Here is a 17134-nt window from a genome sequence, read left to right as displayed (position 1 = left end):
TTGACATCTGCCCATAGCAAAGATCAAAGCGAGGCACTAAAGGTAAATACTGATGGAAAGGTAGAAAATGTGGTGCCTAAAAGGGACTTAAAGTGATAATAAACATAAACGCTGCCTATTTTAAGGCTGCTGTTCCCTTCACACTGCAGGGTCAGTAGAAACAGCTTGTGTGTAACTCAGAATGAGTCCACAGGTGAAAGCGAGAATCAGCACACGGGTGGGAAAGCCTTGGCAGAAAGAGTCACAAAGCGTAACATTAGAAATGCAGCATGGCTGTCAGCCCAAGGTGCTGAGCACACACAGCTCCACTGAGTTCAGCTGGATCCCTGTTTGCCCAGCACTTCTGAAAGCCATGCCCAAAAGATCAAGGGTGAATCTGTATCTGGCTGTTCATTTCCTGATTCTTCCTTCTTCCATGAATATTCCTGGAAGGTTTAACATGGCCCAAAGCTTCCACTGAGGTACCTATGGGAAGATATTCCGGAACCACATAATCCCCCATAACCATAAAGGCCTGGATAACCACAGTGTCCCTCATAGCCCAATAATCCCCCATAACCGTAAAGGCCGGGGTAACCATAGTATCCCCCATGGCCCAATAATCCCCCGTAACCGTAAAGGCCCCCGTAACCACCTAATCTCCCTAAACCATACAATCCTCCGTAATGGCCTCCATAGCCGTACAATCCCCCCAAACCGAATGAGCCTCCGAAACCAGCTCCAACCACAGGTGCTCCTACGGCTGCCACGTCACTCTGCTGAGGGAAATTGCTGAGAATTGGTCCGGGGAGGGTCACGACAACCGGTGAGGGGCTGATCACCACTTCGGAGTCAGGGCACTGCCTAACGCACGGCTCGTTGGAGCTGCCAGTCACTGGACTGGGTCGGGCCACCCCGCATTCTGGATAGGACAGGCTGGAGAAAGTCATCTTTCTGGGATGGAGGTAAACCTGAAACACACAACAGGGACTAGAGTAAAGAGAAGGTAGAAGTGCTGGTGGAAGAAAGGCTTCAAAGCTTGGCTACAATTGTAGTGAGCTCTGCATGGGGCCCAAGAGAGAGAGGAGAGGTGGACTTAGTCTCTATGTCAGGATTGCCAGGGAAGAGGAGGGAGTGGTGCAATTTGCCCCAGGCTCCAAAGGGGACTCCACAAGAATATAGCATTCTATAGTATTGCAACTTTTTCATAGAAGGTTAGGGTTGGAAGGGACCTTAAGTAATATCTAGTCTAACTTCTTGCTCAAAGCAGGACCAATCCCCAGCTAGATTTTCACCCTAGTTTCCTAAATGGCCCCCTCAAGAATTGAACTCACAATCCTGCGTTGAGGAAGCCAATGCGCAAACCACTGAGCTATCCCTCCCCCCTAATTTTTTTTATGGAAGGGGCCCCTGAAATAGCTTTGCCCCAGGCCCCCTAACTCCTCTGGGCGGCCCTGCTGTAGTGTGTGATCATGTTGTTGTTCCTGTTGTCTCTTTCTATGCCTCTTGTCCACTTGTAGTAAACCGCGCTCCCAACCGGATCCTTTCATCCCCTCTCGATGACATTTTCTGCAAAACACAGACTAGAATATGTGTAACCATTTCCGTGATGGACACCTGGGATTCTGGAACCATTTTAAACATTTCTCAAAGAGAACGTGGCTGGGATCATGGTAATCATCTATTTTCATTTCAGGAATTAACCCCTGCATGCAACCAGTGGCGACCAGTATCACAGTGTGACTCTTTGGTTTTCCAGACCTTGGGAGTCATCAAAACTTGCTGATGAATAAACAGAAACTTTGCTTTACTCCACGCAAATCAGTAAAGACAAACTCCCCAGCTGGGGTAAAATGGTTTCAGGTCCACTGACTTCCATGGAGAGACATGAAATTACATCATCTGAGGAGAAGCACCTTCAATGGGTATTTCTGCTCAGGAGAACATAGGAATTGTTCGACTGGAGCACATGACTAGTCAACTTCATCTAGTCTCTTGTCTCCAATAGTGAGGAGTAACAGCGGCTTTTGAATAAAGAAAAAAACAACCAAATTGGCTGTTTCTTGACTAACCTGGGAAAGTTTCTTCCTAATCCAGCTAAGAGAAAAATGGTTAAGGAACTTTCTAAATTTACTGAATAGATTTAAATGCCCTCATTCTTTTTCCAGTTAATAGGAAATATGTTTCCCAATTGTATATGTTGCTCTTAAAGTCCCTCCTTTTGCTTTAGATCATGAATCCACCAGTTCCTACAACTGAATAATGACAGAAGATAGTTATGGAAGAACACCTTGATCCCTGATAAATATCACAGTGAGTACGTGCAAGATTCCACCATAATGAAAAGAGGCCCTACTGTGACATCTCTGGCATTAGAAAGAGATTGAGTGTAATTGGACTTACCCAGTTCACCGAGGAGATGAAGTCCAGAGAAGTGTTTAGAAGCGTACTGAGTCGTGAGGACTTTTATATGGTTCCTAGGGTTGCCTGGAGGATCTGGGATGCTGTTTGTGGAGGTGGTCCTAATTAGTTACCAAACAACCTTGATTGCCTTTGTAAGTCCTCCTTTGGATGGAGCTGTTTTCCTCAGCGTCGGTTATTAAGGGACTAATCTCAGCATCAGAGGGCGTGACATACACATTGAACACTTCAGTTGTCTTTCATCTTAAAATTGTTTCTGCCCAATACATTTCTTGTGTTATTCCAATGACTTTCTAGTGGCTGCAATGAGAATGACTGTCAAGGTGACATCAGTAGCAAAAGTGGGTGTCATGAAAGGACAGGCTACCTCACCCTCAAAATCATGGACAGGGATTGTGGGGGTGCAAAGCAGCAGCCCCTTCTGGCAGCGCCCACCTGTTGCTGCTGAGTAGCTGTTACCAAAGACACGAGATGCGCCTCTTTGGTGTTTGCAGTGGCATTGCCAGCAGGGGCAGGGTCCTGCACTTCACAGCCCCCTCGGGGGCTCCGGCCAGCACCTCTGGAGACATGTGGGGCTGCTGTGCATGGTACATGAGACAGCTCTTGTCAGTGGAGGCGGTTGCGTTATTTGGTCACCTGACCGCTCTCCCGCTCTCGACTGGATGAGACATGGGGAGCCTGGGACTCTGCTGGCAGCCAGTGACTTCAAACCTACCCTCCCCAGGACAGGCTCTCGGTGAAGGGCTCTGGGAGACAGGACAGAGAGACAGGTTTGTCAAAGGCCACGAAAAAAAATGTTGTGAGAACCCTTGAATCCTAATCCATAATTGAGGCCATCTAATCCCACCAAAAATAATTCTCCTTTTAAAATAATAGAACCCTGTGCCCACATACAACTTTAATAAGCCTGCAGTGCTTTGAAGTCCTTTGATTTGAGGAAGTCTCTGATCATCGAGCATAATATCACTATGAGATCTGGTTTTTGCGGAGGTGAACAAGCACATTGAGGTCAAGGTTATACCAGGAGCAAGTGGCAGAGTCAGCAATAAAGCCAGTCATAGTGATTACTCATCCCCAAGCTCACCACTGCTCCTGAACTGCACTAATTTAGGACTAAATATTGCACAGACTCTCTGTGATTCTGACGTGTGGAAAGGGTTTGGGTTTTTTTTCAATTTTTTTCTCTTATCGAGGTGCAAGTCTTGGTATCTTCATGCGTTAGAAGTGAAGGCCTGGATTTTCAGAGCAAGACATGCATTAGGGACATTAGAGCCTATTCATTTTAGTTGGAACTTGAGCATTCCAATCTCTTGGGGAAATCTGAAAAATCTCACCTCCAATTTTTCATTTAGGGTTTATGAAGAAACCCCCCAAGTTTCCTCCATAAAGGGCTAATTCATTGCTCTTCTGCAGTCCTCTGAAGCAGCTGGTGAGTGACAGTCATTGAGACAGGATACTGCATTAGATTGGCCACTCCTCTCTTCCAGCCTGGCAACTGTTACGTTCCCATGTGAAGCAGTAATTCTAGGTGCAGATCTTCGTCCAGCCTCACGTAGTGTAGCTCCAGTGAAGCCAGTGGAACAGAGCAGATTTACACCAGCGGAGGAGGTTTGTGTTTTGTTTTGATTTAAAAACCCTGGCTTTGTTCATTCATCAGCAAGGGTTGTTGACTCGCTGAGGTTTACAAACCAGAGCATCATCTTGTCATGCTGGACTGCACTCGTTTGTCAGTAGATGTCAGGGGATTGTTGGCCACTTACTACAACTTAGTGAGTTTTATTCATGGCCCTCTCCCAGTACCAAAAGAAAGGGGAAGGATCACTGAGAAATCAGGATCCTGAGACTGACAGTCCCCAGGGCCAATGGCAAGAACCCAACACTGCGGGTCAGCCTGATCGACAGGGCAAGCAGGCCAATGAAGAAGTCAGGAGCCCGGGGTCCCGTCCTCCGTGTGAGCTGGAGCTGCCTCAGTGGGAAGCCAAACTAAGGTGAGAGCAGCAGCCAGAGCTGAGCGGAGCAGAGCCTCAGCAGCCTGACGGGGAGGGAGGAGTTGAGAAGTGTCTTTGGGGACCCGCACAGAATGGTGCTCGCAGCACTCTGGAGGAAATGGAGACTGAGTTGGATTTATTGCATTTCTTCAAGTTTGGCAAGGGTATAAACCTTCAAGTCAGTGGGACGGCTCTGGTACCCGCATGGCCCCTCAGTATGCCATCATAGAAGATGCATTAACTTGGCCTCCCAGAGCCCTTCACCGAGAGCCTGTCCTGGGGAGGGTAGGTTTGAAGTCACCGGCTGCCTGCAGAATCCCAGGCTCCCCGTGTCCCATCCAGTCGAGAGCGGGAGAGCGGTCAGGTGACCAAATGACGCAGCCGCCTCCACTGACAAGAGCTGTCTCATGTACCATGGACAGCGGCCCCACATGTCTCCAGAGGTGCTGGCCGGAGCCCCCGAGGGGGCTGTGAAGTGCAGGACCCTGCCCCTACAGGCAATGCCACTGCAAACACCAAAGAGGTGCATCTCGCTGTCTTTGGTAACAGGTACTCAGCAGCAACAGGTGGGCGCTGCCAGAAGGGGCTGCTGCTTTGCACCCCCACAATCCCTGTCCATGATTTTGAGGCTGAGGTAGCCTGTCCTTTCATGACACCCACTTTTGCTACTAATGTCACCTTGACAGTCATTCTCATTGCAGCCACTAGAAAGTCATTGGAATAACACAAGAAATGTACTGGGCAGAAACAATTTTAAGATGAAAGACAACTGAAGTGTTCAATGTGTATGTCACACCCTCTGATGCTGAGATTAGTCCCTTAATCACCAACGCTGAGGAAAACAGCTCCATCCAAAGGAGGACTTACAAAGGCAATCAAGGTTGTTTGGTAACTAATTAGGACCACCTCCACAAACAGCATCGCAGATCCTCCAGGCAACCTAGGAACCGTATCAAAGTCCTCACGACTCAGTATGCTTCTGAACACTTCTCTGGACTTCATCTCCTCGGTGAACCGGGTAAGTCCAATTCAACTCAATCTCTTTCTAACGCCAGAGATGTCACAGTAGGGCCTCTTTTAATTTAAGGTGGAATCTTGCACGGACTCACGGTGATATTTATCAGGGGTCAAGGTGTTCTTCCATAACTATCTTGTGTCATTATTCAGTTGTAGGCACTGGTGGATTCATGATCTGAAGCTAAAGGAGGGACTTTAAGAGCAACATATACAACTGGGAAACACATTTTCTATTAACTGGCAAAAGAAGGAGGGTATTGAAATCTTTTCAGTAACTTTAGAAAGTCCCTTAACCATTTTTCACTTAGCTGGATTAGGAAGAAACTTTCCCAGGTTAGTACAGAAAAGGCCAATTTGGTTGTTTTTTTTTTTAATTCAAAAGCAGCTGTTACTCCTCACTATTGGAGAAAAGAGAATAGATGAAGTTGACAAGTGGTGTGCTCCAGTCGAACAATTCCTATGTTCTCCTGAGCAGAAATATCCATGAAGGTGCTTCTCCTCAGATGATGTAATTTCATGTCTCTCCAAGGATGTCAGTGGACCTGAAACCATTTTACCCCAGCTGAGGAGTTTGTCTTTAGTGATTTGTGTGGAGAAATGTAAAGTTTCTGTTTATTCATCAGCAAGTTTTGATGACTCCCAAGGTTTGGAAAACCAAAGAGTCACACTGTGATACTGGTCATAACTGGTTTGCATGCGGGGGTTAATTCCTGAAATGAAAATAAATGATTACCATGATCCCAGCCACGTTCTCTTTGAGAAATGTTTTAAATGGTTCTAGAATCCCAGGTGTCCATCATGGAAATGGTTACACTTATTCTAGTCTGTGTTTTTCAGACAAAGTCATTGAGAGGGGATGAAAGGATCTGGTTGGGAGGGAAGTTTACTGCGAGTGGACAAGAGGCATAGAAAGAGAGAACAGGAACAACGACATGATCACACACCTACAGCAGGGTTGCCCAGAGGAGTTAGGGGGCCTGGGGCAAAGCAATTTTGGGGGCCCCTTCCATAAAAAATATTGCAATACTATAGAACACTATATTCTTGTGGAGGCCCCTTTGGGGCCCGGGGCCTAGGGCAAATTGCCCCACTTGCCCTCCCCCCCGGCAGCCCTAACCTAGAGACTAAGTCCACGTCTCCTCTCTCTCTTGGGCCCCATGCAGAGCTCACTAGAATTGTAACTGAGCTTTGAAGCCTTTTTTCCACCGGCACTTCTACCTTCTCTTTACTCTAGTGCCTGTTGTGTGTTGCAGGTTTACCTCCGTCCCAGAAAGATGACTTTCTCCAGCCTGTGCTATCCAGAATGTGGGGTGGCCCGACCCAGTCCAGTCACTGGCAGCGCCAACGAGCCGTGCGTTAGGCAGTGCCCTGACTCCGAAGTGGTGATCAGACCCTCACCGGTTGTCATGACCCTCCCTGGACCAATTCTCAGCAATTTCCCTCAGCAGAGCGAAGTGGCAGCCGTAGGAGCACCTGTGGTTGGAGCTGGTTTTGGAGGCTCATTCGGATTGGGAGGATTGTACGGCTATGGAGGCCATTACGGAGGATTGTATGGTTTAGGGAGATTAGGTGGTTACGGGGGCCTTTACGGTTACGGGGGATTATTGGGCCATGGGGGATACTATGGTTACGTGGGCCTTTACGGTTATGGGGGATTATTGGGCTATGGGGGATACTGCGGTTACCCGGCCCTTTATGGTTATGGGGGATTATGTGGTTCCGGGATATCTTCCCATAGGTACCTCAATGGAAGCTTTGGGCCATGTTAAACCTTCCAAGGAACATCCAAGAACCAGGAAATGAACAGCCAGATACAGATTCACCCCTGATCTTTTGGGCATGGCTTTCAGAAGTGCTTTGCAAACAGGGCTGCAGCTGAGCTCAGTGGAGCTGTGTGTGCTCAGCACCTTGAGCTGATAGCCATGCTGCATTTCTAATGTTACGCTTTATGAGTCTGTCCGCCAAAGCTTTCTCAACCATGTGCTGATGCTTTTATTTACATGTGGACTCATTCTGAATTACACGCATTCTTTCTGCTCTGTAGTATTTCTTCCTCTAACTGTGTACTGCCAATTTCATTTGCATTAAAAACTCTGCTGCATCATAATATCGGTCTTCTGGTTCTCCTTCTTCCTCCCTCCTTGCTTAAAAATTAGGTTCGGATGAAATTCCTCCTTGTGTGGTCCCACTCCTGCCCCTCCTATTCCCCAAAGCCCAGTACTCTAGACCAAACCAAAGCTGGAGCCAGGACTGGGAGCCCAGCCCCACCGTCTGCCAGAGTTGGGGCTCTCAAGCGCAGACCCCAGCCTGTATCCCCTATCCATGGCAGATGGCAGGCCCAAGGTTCCCCACAGCTGCTTGCGTGGTTCTTAATGTGACCCTGCTCCTGCTTCTTGCCAAGACGATGGTAGAGTCTCATGATTAAGAGGAAGGGCAGGGGCTCAGGCCCACATAAAAAGTGGACCCGACCCATAGTGGTTCCTGGCCCCCTTTCCCCTTCCCGTTCCCCCCCCCCACCGTATTTTGTATGATCGTCATTCCACGCTGGGCAAACAGGAAATGAAATTCAAAAGTTCGCAGGGCTTTTCCTTTCTACCTGGCTAGTGCATCCGAGTTCAGATTGCTGTCCAGAGCAGTCACAATGGTGCACTGTGGGATAGCGCCCGGAGGCCAATACCGTCATATTGCGGCCACAGAAAACCTAATCTGAGATGGCAATATCGATTTCAGCCCTACTCCCCTCGTCGGAGAGGAGTAGATATCGATATTAAGAGCCCTTTATATCGATATAAAGGGCTTCGTTTTGTGGACGGGTACAGGGTTAATGCGATTTAATGCTGCTAAATTCTATATAAACTCGTAGTGTAGACCAGGCCTCAGTGTAGCTCCAGTGAAGCCAGTGGAACAGAGCAGATTTACATCAGGGGAGGAGGTTTGTGTTTTGTTTGATTTAAAAACCCTGGTTTTGTTTATTCATCAGCAAGGATTGGTGACTCGCTGGTACCCGCATGGCGCCTCAGTATGTCAACATTTTATGGCCGACTTAGCACAACATTTGCTCGTTTCTCATCTCCTTAAGCCCTACTCTACTTGCGCTACATTGATGACATCTTTATTATCTGGATCCATGGGAAGGAAGCCGTTGAGGAATTCCACCAAGATTTCAACAATTTCCAACCTACCATCAACCTCAGCCTGGACCAGTCCACACAAGAAATCCACTTCTTAGACACTGCAGTGCTAATACGCGATGGTCACATAAACACCACCCTATACCAGAAACCTACTGACCGCTATACTTACCTACATGCCTCCAGCTTCCATCCAACCACATCACAAAATCCACTGTCTACAGCCAAGCTCTAAAATACAACCACATTTGCTCCGATCCCTCAGACAGAGACAAACACCTACAGAATCTCTACCAAGCGTTCTTCAAACTGCAATACCCACCTGATGAAGTGAAGAACCAGATTGACAGAGCCAGAAGGGTATTGAGAAGTCACCTACTACAAGACAGAACCAACAAAGAAATAACAGAAGGCCACTAGCTGTCACCAACAGCTGGAACCAAGAAACAGCAAGAAAAACACCAACCCAGGAACCAAACCCTGCTACAAACAACGGTGCCAACTCTGTCCATTTATCTATTCAAGGGACACCATCATAGGACCTAATCACATCAGCCACACCGTCTTGGGCTCAGTCACCAGCACATCTACCAATGTGATATATGCCATCATGTGCCAGCAATGCCCCTCTGCCATGTACATTGGCCAGACCGGAGAGTCTCTAAGCCAAAGAATAAATGGACACAAATCTGACATCAGGAATCACGACATTTAAAAACCAGTAGGAGAACACTTTAATCTCTCTAGTCACTCAATAACACACCTCAAAGTGGAAATTCTTCAACAAAAAAACTTCAAAAACAGACTCCAATGTGAAGCTGCAGAACTGGAATTAATTTGCAAACTGGATACCATCAGATTAAGCCTGAATAAAGACTGGGAGTGATGGATAATTACAAAACTTAAACTTAATTTCCCCTATACTAATTTCTCCCTACCATTACTCACACCTTCTTGTCAACTGTATGTAATGGGTCACTCTCTTACCACTTCAAAAGTTATTTTCCTCCTTTGTCAGAGGGGTAGCCGTGTTAGTCTGGATCTGTAAAAGCAATAAAGAATCCTGTGGCACCTTATAGACTAACAGACGTTCTGCAGCATGAGCTTTCGTGGGTGAATACATCTTGCATCTGAAGAAGTGGGTATTCACCCACGAAAGCTCATGCTGCAGAACGTCTGTTAGTCTATAAGGTGCCACAGGATTCTTTATTGCTTTTCCTCCTTTGGTATCCTGCTGTCAATTGATTTATCTCGTTAGACAGACCTCACCTGTAGTAAAACAACCCCCATCCTTTTATGTATTTATACCTACTCCTGCATTTTTTACTTCATGCATAGGTTCTAGCCGACGAAAGCTTATGCCCAAATAAATTTGTTAGTCTCTCTAAGATTCATAAATTCATAGATTCTAGGACTAAAAGAGAAGAATGAGGGGGGATTTGATAGCTGCTTTCAACTACCTGAAAGGGGGTTCCAAAGTGGATGGATCTAGACTGTTCTCAGTGGTAGAAGATGACAGAACAAGGAGTAATGGTCTCAAGTTGCAGAGGGGGAGGTTTAGGTTGCACATTAGGAAAAACTTTTTCACTAGTAGGGTGGTGAAGAACTGGAATGGGTTAACCACCCTGACAGTTAGGAACTTTTTCTTAATGTCCAACCTAAACCTCCCTTGTCTATATGGGCAGAACAGACTCAGTCAGGTGTGTTGGCAACATCCTTGTGAAATCAACTTTTGTTCATGTCATTTGACGAAGGAATGGACATTGCTGCTGACCAGTTGATAAACACATGAGGGTATAGAATGAGAAGATTAATTTAATTGAGTTGTATTGGTGCAATGAAATACAAAATCTCAATATGAAGCTGAACCATTTCTGCCCCATTGCCCTAGATTTTTAAGCTCATCTCCAGCATTGCAAAGTTAATGCAAAGGAGGTGTCAAGCGGATGCACTGACTTTTGTCTTTGCCAGTGGCTTCTTTTGAAGAGTTGCGTGTGTTTGGGGGGTGGGAGGGGAATTGTGGGGATAGGCTATTTTCAGCATATTTATACACTCCTTTCATATTCTAACTGTTGAATATGTGTCTATCATTGGTATCTTTAGTATTTTCATGATTAAATTGTTATGAACTACCTAATTAAATTATCATGAATTGTTGTATATTAAAATCATTGCAATCACATACAAGCTGTCTTTATTAATGTCCCAGTTTAAAGACATTTCATCTCACTGTAGCTTTCTGGATGAAACTGTCAACAATCTTATTTACATGTAGTTCCCTGGTATGGTCTTGATGCACGTTCAGGCCAGCTACTTACTCTGTGTCTGTCCCATTGATGACTGGAGATAATTTGTAAGTCTTCTGAGCGTTCCGCAGTTCAGGATGAAAGAGGCATAGTGAGAAGGATTCCTAGACACTTGCAGTGCTCTGGAAGCACAGTGCTTCCAGAGTACTGCACAGGGCCAGCTCCAGACACCAGCATAGGAAGCAGGTGCTATGGGCAGCCAATACAAAGGGGTGGCACTCCGTCCGGTGTCGAGTCGGCAGGTCCGGGTCTTTGGTGGGAATTCGGCGGCAGGTCCCTCATTCCCTTTCTTCCTCTTTGAGCTGTCGCTGAAGTGCCACCGAAGAGGAATGGAGGGAGTGAAGGACTCGCCACTGAATTGCTGCCGAAGAAATGGGACGATTGAGCTGCTGCCGAAGTGCCGCCGCTCGTCTTTTCTTTTCTTTCTTTCTTTCTTTTTTTTTTTTCCGTTTGGGGCAGCAGAAAAGCTGGAGCCGGCCCTGGTACTGCAAATGACTCCAAGATCTCTTTTTTGATGGGTAACCTCTAATTTAGATCCCATCATTTTGTGGGTATAATTGGGATTATATTTTGCCATGTGCATTACTTTGCATTTAACATTGAATGTCCTCTGCCGTTTCGTTGCCAAGTCACTCAGTTTTGTGAGAGTCCTCTGCAGTCAGCTTTGGACTTAACTATCTTGAGTAATTTTGTTTCATCTGCAAATTATGTCACCTCATGAGTTACCCCTTTTCTAGATCATTTATGAATATGTTCATCCTTGTACACCTCCCTGGAGGACAGCACTTTTTCATTCCCATTCTGAAAATGGACCATTTATTCCAACCTTTGGTTTCCTGTCTTTTTACTGGCTTGCCTGGCAATGCTTTCAGAATCATCTAAGGAGCCTTTATATAATTTACGGACAAACCGTTTATTATCTTCAGCACCCTGCCTCTGTTTATAAACAAACTCCCTGCCCCAAGGGCAGAAGCTGGGAGCAGGACAGAACTTATCACAGTCCACACTCAATCTCTCTCTAGGGCTAGGGCCTGCGATGTGAACAGACTCCTGGAACAAAATACGGTGGTGGTGGGGAACGGGAAGGGGAAAGGGGGCCAGGAACCACTATGGGTCGGGTCCACTTTTTATGTGGGCCTGAGCCCCCGCTCTTCCTCTTAATCATGAGACTCTACCCTCGACTTGGCAAGAAGCAGGAGCAGGGTCACATTAAGAACCACACAAGCAGCTGTGGGGAACCTTGGGTCCGCCATCTGCCATGGATAGGGGATACAGGCTGGGGTCTGCTCTTGAGAGCCCCAAATCTGGCAGATGGGGGGGCTGAGCTCCCAGTCCCGGCTCCAGCTTTGGTTTGGTCTGGGGTGCTGAGCTTTGGGGAATAGGAGGGGCAGGAGTGGGACCACAGAGCAGGTGTAGCCAGAAGCATAGCTAGGGGAGGTGCAGGGGAAGCAGCCGCTTCCCCTCAGCACATTTTCCAAACGTGGCGCTTTTCTGCGCAGCCAGCACAGGGCTCCGGACTCGGAGTCTGGAGCCGGGTTTTGCATGCGGCCGCCGGCTCGCTCTCGGATCCGCACCGCCCCACCCCAGCCTGCTCGCTCGCTGGCTCCGGGGCTGAGATGAGGAGTGTGTGGCTGCAGTTTCTAATTGGCTCCCACGGCAGGTAAAAGTGGCCCGTTTCCAGGGCAGAGCAGGCTTTTACTTCTCCCTGAGTAAGAAGTTGATACCTCTGTCCCGGAGGAGCTGGATCAGCAGCTCCTCTCTCCCCTGGGCAATGTCAATTCCCCATTGTGTGGGCGGGGAGCCGGCGAGCTGGCTGGATTGCTCTGTCTGCCCCACCCCATTCACACTCTTTAATGAGTTTCTCAAAGGCCCCCTCAGGCTGAGTGGCTGAAAGCCTGAGCGAGTTAGAAAACCACCACCCCTCCCCGCCCCGCCAGCCAGCAGCAGAGCTAGCAGCCCCTGGGCCAGAGGTGCACTCAAAGTGCTTCATGTGGGTAAATAGTTCCCCCAGCTGATAGGATGAGACCCAGGAGACAGCAGTGTCTGGCTGGCCTTGGCCAAGAGTAGGGACCTGGTGAGTGCTGATCTCAAGTCTCTCCCACAAAGCTGAGCGGTTTTAGTTTCAGTGTCACAGTCAGTGCTTCCCTGAGACATTTCAATTGCTTTTGATGGAAATTAGAGGAAGTATTATTGTACATACCTCCACTTCTCAATCTTTTTTCTAGAAAGAGTCAATGGATCCTGGGGATGCTGTGAATGTCAAAACCTTGGTACCTCCATTGCCCCCATCATCACACAGGCACAAATGGATTTAGCCTAGGAGGCAGGGAATCATGAGCCCCATTTGAAAGGGTGGGAATCTAGGGCACTGAGAGATGAAGTGACTTTCCTGAGACTAAGCAAGGAGTCTGTGGCAGAGCAGAGACTCAACCTCAGAACACCTGAGCCCAAGGCCAGTGCTTTAACCAGTAGGCAACCTTTCCTACCCTGAGGAAGGGAACCTCCTGTGTCACTTTGAGTGAGTGGGTGGAGTCAGGTGCTAGACTGAGCCACCAGGATGGGGAGCAGAGAGAGGCAGAGTGGGGATGGAGCCTTGGGCAGAGTAGGGAGGGGCCTCAGGGAAGGGGCAGGACCAGGTGGGACACCCACCGGCAAAACCAAACGTCTCCTCCACCCCTGAGCATGCTGCTGCTCCCGCCTCCCTCCCAGTCTTCCCGCATGAAAGCCTTGGGGGTGGTGGTGAAGGGGAAATGCGGCAAGCCCAGGGAGGAAGCGGGGCCGGGGATTTGGGGCAGGGGTTGGAACGGTACCTTTTTTTATGTGTTTGCTCCCCCTGATGTTAGAACCTGGCTACGCCACTGGGTGCGGCCTCGTAGCCCTCCCACTATTAGGAAGAATCTGTCATCGTTGGCCTACAGTCAAGTATGTGCTCTGGTGGCCACTCTTCTTGAAACTAAAGGGAAAACGTACATGAAGTGAAAATCTGTCACTAAGTCTTTGCAGGAAAAGACTCTATCTACCCAGGGCTTTGAAAATTACCACTGAAGAAGTGCCAGTTACACAAGGAGGAATTTTATCCGAACCTAATTTTTAAGCAAGGAGGGAGGAAGAAGGAGAACCAGAAGACCGATATTATGATGCAGCAGAGATTTTAATGCAAATGAAATTGGCAGTACACAGTTAGAGGAAGAAATACTACAGAGCAGAAAGTATGTGTGTAATTCAGAATGGGTCCACATGTAAATAAAAGCATCAGCATATGGTTGAGAAAGCTTTGGCGGAAAGACTCATAAAGCGTAACATTAGAAATGCAGCATGGCTATCAGCTCAAGGTGCTGAGCACACACAGCTCCACTGAGTTCAGCTGGAGCCCTGTTTGCCCAGCACTTCTGAAAGCCATGCCCAAAAGATCAGGGGTGAATCTGTATATGGCTGTTCATTTCCTGGTTCTTCCTTCTTCCACGAATATTCCTGGCAGGTTTAACATGGCCCAAAGCTTCCACTGAGGTACCTATGGGAAGATATGCCGGAACCACATAATCCCCCATAACCGTAAAGGCCTGGGTAACCGCAGTGTCCCCCATAGCCCAATAATCCCCCATAACCGTAAAGGCCCCCGTAACCATAGTATCCCCCATGGCCCAATAATCCCCTGTAACCGTAAAGGCCCCCGTAACCACCTAATCTCCCTAAACCATACAATCCTCCGTAATGGCCTCCATAGCCGTACAATCCCCCCAAACCGAATGAGCCTCCGAAACCAGCTCCAACCACAGGTGCTCCTACGGCTGCCACGTCACTCTGCTGAGGGAAATTGCTGAGAATTGGTCCAGGGAGGGTCACGACAACCGGTGAGGGTCTGATCACCACTTCGGAGTCAGGGCACTGCCTAACGCATGGCTCGTTGGCGCTGCCAGTAACTGGACTGGGTTGGGCCACTCCACATTCTGGATAGGACAGGCTGGGGAAAGTCATCTTTCTGGCGTGGCGGTAAACCTGCAACACACAACAGGAACTAGAGTAAAGAGACGTTAGAAGTGCCGGTGGAAGAAAGGCTTCCAAATTTGGTTACAATTCTAGTGATCTTTGCATGGGGCCCAAGAGAGAGAGGAGAAGTGCACTTAGTCTCTACGTCAGGGCCACCGGGGCCGGGGAGCAAGTGGGGCAATATGCCCCAGCCCCGGGCCCCAAAGCCAGTATCACACTGTGACTCTTTGGTTTTCCAGACCTTGGGAGTCACCAAAACTTGCTGATGAATAAACAGAAACTTTGTTTTTCTCCACACAAATCACTAAAGACAAACTCCTCGGTCCACTGAATTCCATGGAGCGACATGAAAGTACATCATTGAGGAGAAGCACCTTCAATGGATATTTCTACTCAGGAGAATATAGGAATTGTTCTACTGGAGCACACCACTTGTCAACTTCATCTATTCTCTTTTCTCCAATAGTGAGGAGAAACAGCTGGTTTTGAATAAAGAAAAAAAACAACCAAATTTGCCTTTTCTGGACTAACCTGGGAAAGTTTCTTCCTAATCCAGCTAAGGTCTGGTCTACACTACGGGGTGGGGGGGGTCGAACTAAGGTACACGACTTAAGCTACACGAATAGCGTAGCTGAAGTTGAACTACCTTAGTTCGACTGACTTACCCGTCCAGACGCGGCGGGGCCGAACTCCCCCCCACTTGCTCCCTTCCCCCGGTGGCCCTGACGTAGAGACTAAGTGCACTTCTCTCTCTCTTGGGCCCCATGCAAAGATCACTAGAATTGTAACCAAATTTGGAAGCCTTGATTAGACGCGATAGTTCGAACTCCAAGAAGTCGAACTCACCGCGTCAACCCGTGCGGTAAGTATGGACCTACCCTAAGTGAAAAATGGTTAAGGGACTTTCTAAAGTTACTGAAAAATTTCAATGCCCTAATTTTTTTTCCAATTAATAGGAAATGTGTTCCCAATTGTATATGTTGCTCTTAAAGTCCCTCCTTTAGCTTCAGATCATGAATCCACCAGTGCCTACAAATGAATAATGACACAAGATAGTTATGGAAGAACACCTTGATCCCTGATAAAAATCAGAGTGAGTATGTGCAAGATTCCACCTTAAATGAAAAGAGGCCCTACTGTGACATCTCTGGCGTTAGAAAGAGATTGAGTTGAATTGGACTTACCCGGTTCACCGAGGAGATGAAGTCCAGAGAAGTGTTTAGAAGCGTACTGAGTCGTGAGGACTTTTATACTGTTCCTAGGGTTGCCTGGAGGATCTGCGATGCTGTTTGTGGAGGTGGTCCTAATTAGTTACCAAACAACCTGGATTGCCTTTGTAAGTCCTCCTTTGGATGGAGCTGTTTTCCTCAGCGTTGGTGATTAAGGGACTAATCTCAGCATCAGAGGGCGTGACATACACATTGAACACTTCGGTTGTCTTTCATCTTAAATTTGTTTAGGCCCAGTACATTTCTTGTGTTACTCCAATGACTTTCTTGTGGCTGCAATGAGAATGAATGTCAAGGTGACATCAGTAGCAAAAGTGGGTGTCATGAAAGGACAGGCTACCTCAGCCTCCAAATCATGGACAGGGATTGTGGGGGTGCAAAGCAGCAGCCCCTTCTGGCAGCACCCACCTGTTGCTGCTGAGTTCGCTGTTACCAAAGGCAGCGAGATGCGCCTCTTTGGTGTTTGCAGTGGCATTGCCAGTAGGGGCAGGGTCCTGCACTTCAAAGCCTCCTCGGGGGCTCCGGCCAGCACCTCTGGAGACATGTGGGGCCGCTGTGCATGGCACATGAGACAGCTCTTGTCAGTGGAGGCGGCTGCGTCATTTGGTCACCTGACCGCTCTCCCGCTCTCGACTGGATGGGACACGGGGAACCTGGGACTCTGCAGGCAGCCAGTGACTTCAAATCTCCCCTCCCCAGGACAGGCTCTCGCTGAAGGGCTCTGGGAGGCAGGACAGGGAGACAGGTTTGTCAAAGGCCACGAAAAAATTGTTGTGAGAACCCTTGAATCCTAATCCATAATTTGGGGGCATCTAATCCCACCAAAAAAATCTGCTTTTAAAATAATAGAACCCTGTGCACACACACAACTTTAATAAACCTGCTGTGCTTTGAAGTCCTTTGATTTGAGGAAGTCTCTGATCATCGAGCATAATATCACTATGAGATCTGGTTTTAGTGGAGGTGAACAAGCACATTGAGGTCAAGGTTATACCAGGAGGAAGTGGCAGAGTCAGCAATAAAGCCAGTCATAGTGATTAGTCATCCCCGTGCTCACCACTGCTCCTGAAGTGCTC

General features: G+C 47.9%; 3 protein-coding genes across 3 annotated transcripts; 1 reads left to right on the top strand and 2 right to left on the bottom strand.

Moving 5' to 3' along the window:
• Positions 1-434: 434 nt before the first annotated feature.
• Positions 435-929, bottom strand: LOC120374308 (scale keratin-like). The gene has a single exon (XM_039493730.1). The coding sequence runs from the start codon at positions 927-929 to the stop codon at positions 435-437; it is 495 nt and encodes a 164-aa protein (XP_039349664.1).
• A 5726-nt stretch (positions 930-6655) lies between these two features.
• LOC120374291 (claw keratin-like) lies at positions 6656-7174 on the top strand. The gene has a single exon (XM_039493712.1). The coding sequence runs from the start codon at positions 6680-6682 to the stop codon at positions 7172-7174; it is 495 nt and encodes a 164-aa protein (XP_039349646.1). The 5' UTR covers positions 6656-6679.
• Positions 7175-14322: 7148 nt separating this feature from the next.
• On the bottom strand, positions 14323-16087 carry LOC120374301 (claw keratin-like). Its single transcript, XM_039493718.1, has 2 exons — positions 16014-16087; positions 14323-14857 (listed from the first exon to the last, which is right to left on the bottom strand). The coding sequence occupies exon 2, from the start codon at positions 14815-14817 to the stop codon at positions 14323-14325; it is 495 nt and encodes a 164-aa protein (XP_039349652.1). The 5' UTR covers positions 14818-14857; positions 16014-16087.
• Between the last annotated feature and the right edge of the window lie 1047 nt (positions 16088-17134).

Source organism: Mauremys reevesii, linkage group 1 (assembly GCF_016161935.1).
Source record: "Mauremys reevesii isolate NIE-2019 linkage group 1, ASM1616193v1, whole genome shotgun sequence".
Classification (NCBI taxonomy): Eukaryota; Metazoa; Chordata; order Testudines; family Geoemydidae; genus Mauremys; species Mauremys reevesii.
Note: the sequence above shows the minus strand (reverse complement) of the source record. Positions and strands in the feature narration are given on the sequence as shown.

Bases quoted from the DNA above. Each gene is read 5' to 3' on its own strand.
- LOC120374291 (XM_039493712.1), top strand. From the start codon at position 6,680: ATGACTTTCTCCAGCCTGTGCTATCCAGAATGTGGGGTGGCCCGACCC.
- LOC120374308 (XM_039493730.1), bottom strand. From the start codon at position 929: ATGACTTTCTCCAGCCTGTCCTATCCAGAATGCGGGGTGGCCCGACCC.
- LOC120374301 (XM_039493718.1), bottom strand. From the start codon at position 14,817: ATGACTTTCCCCAGCCTGTCCTATCCAGAATGTGGAGTGGCCCAACCC.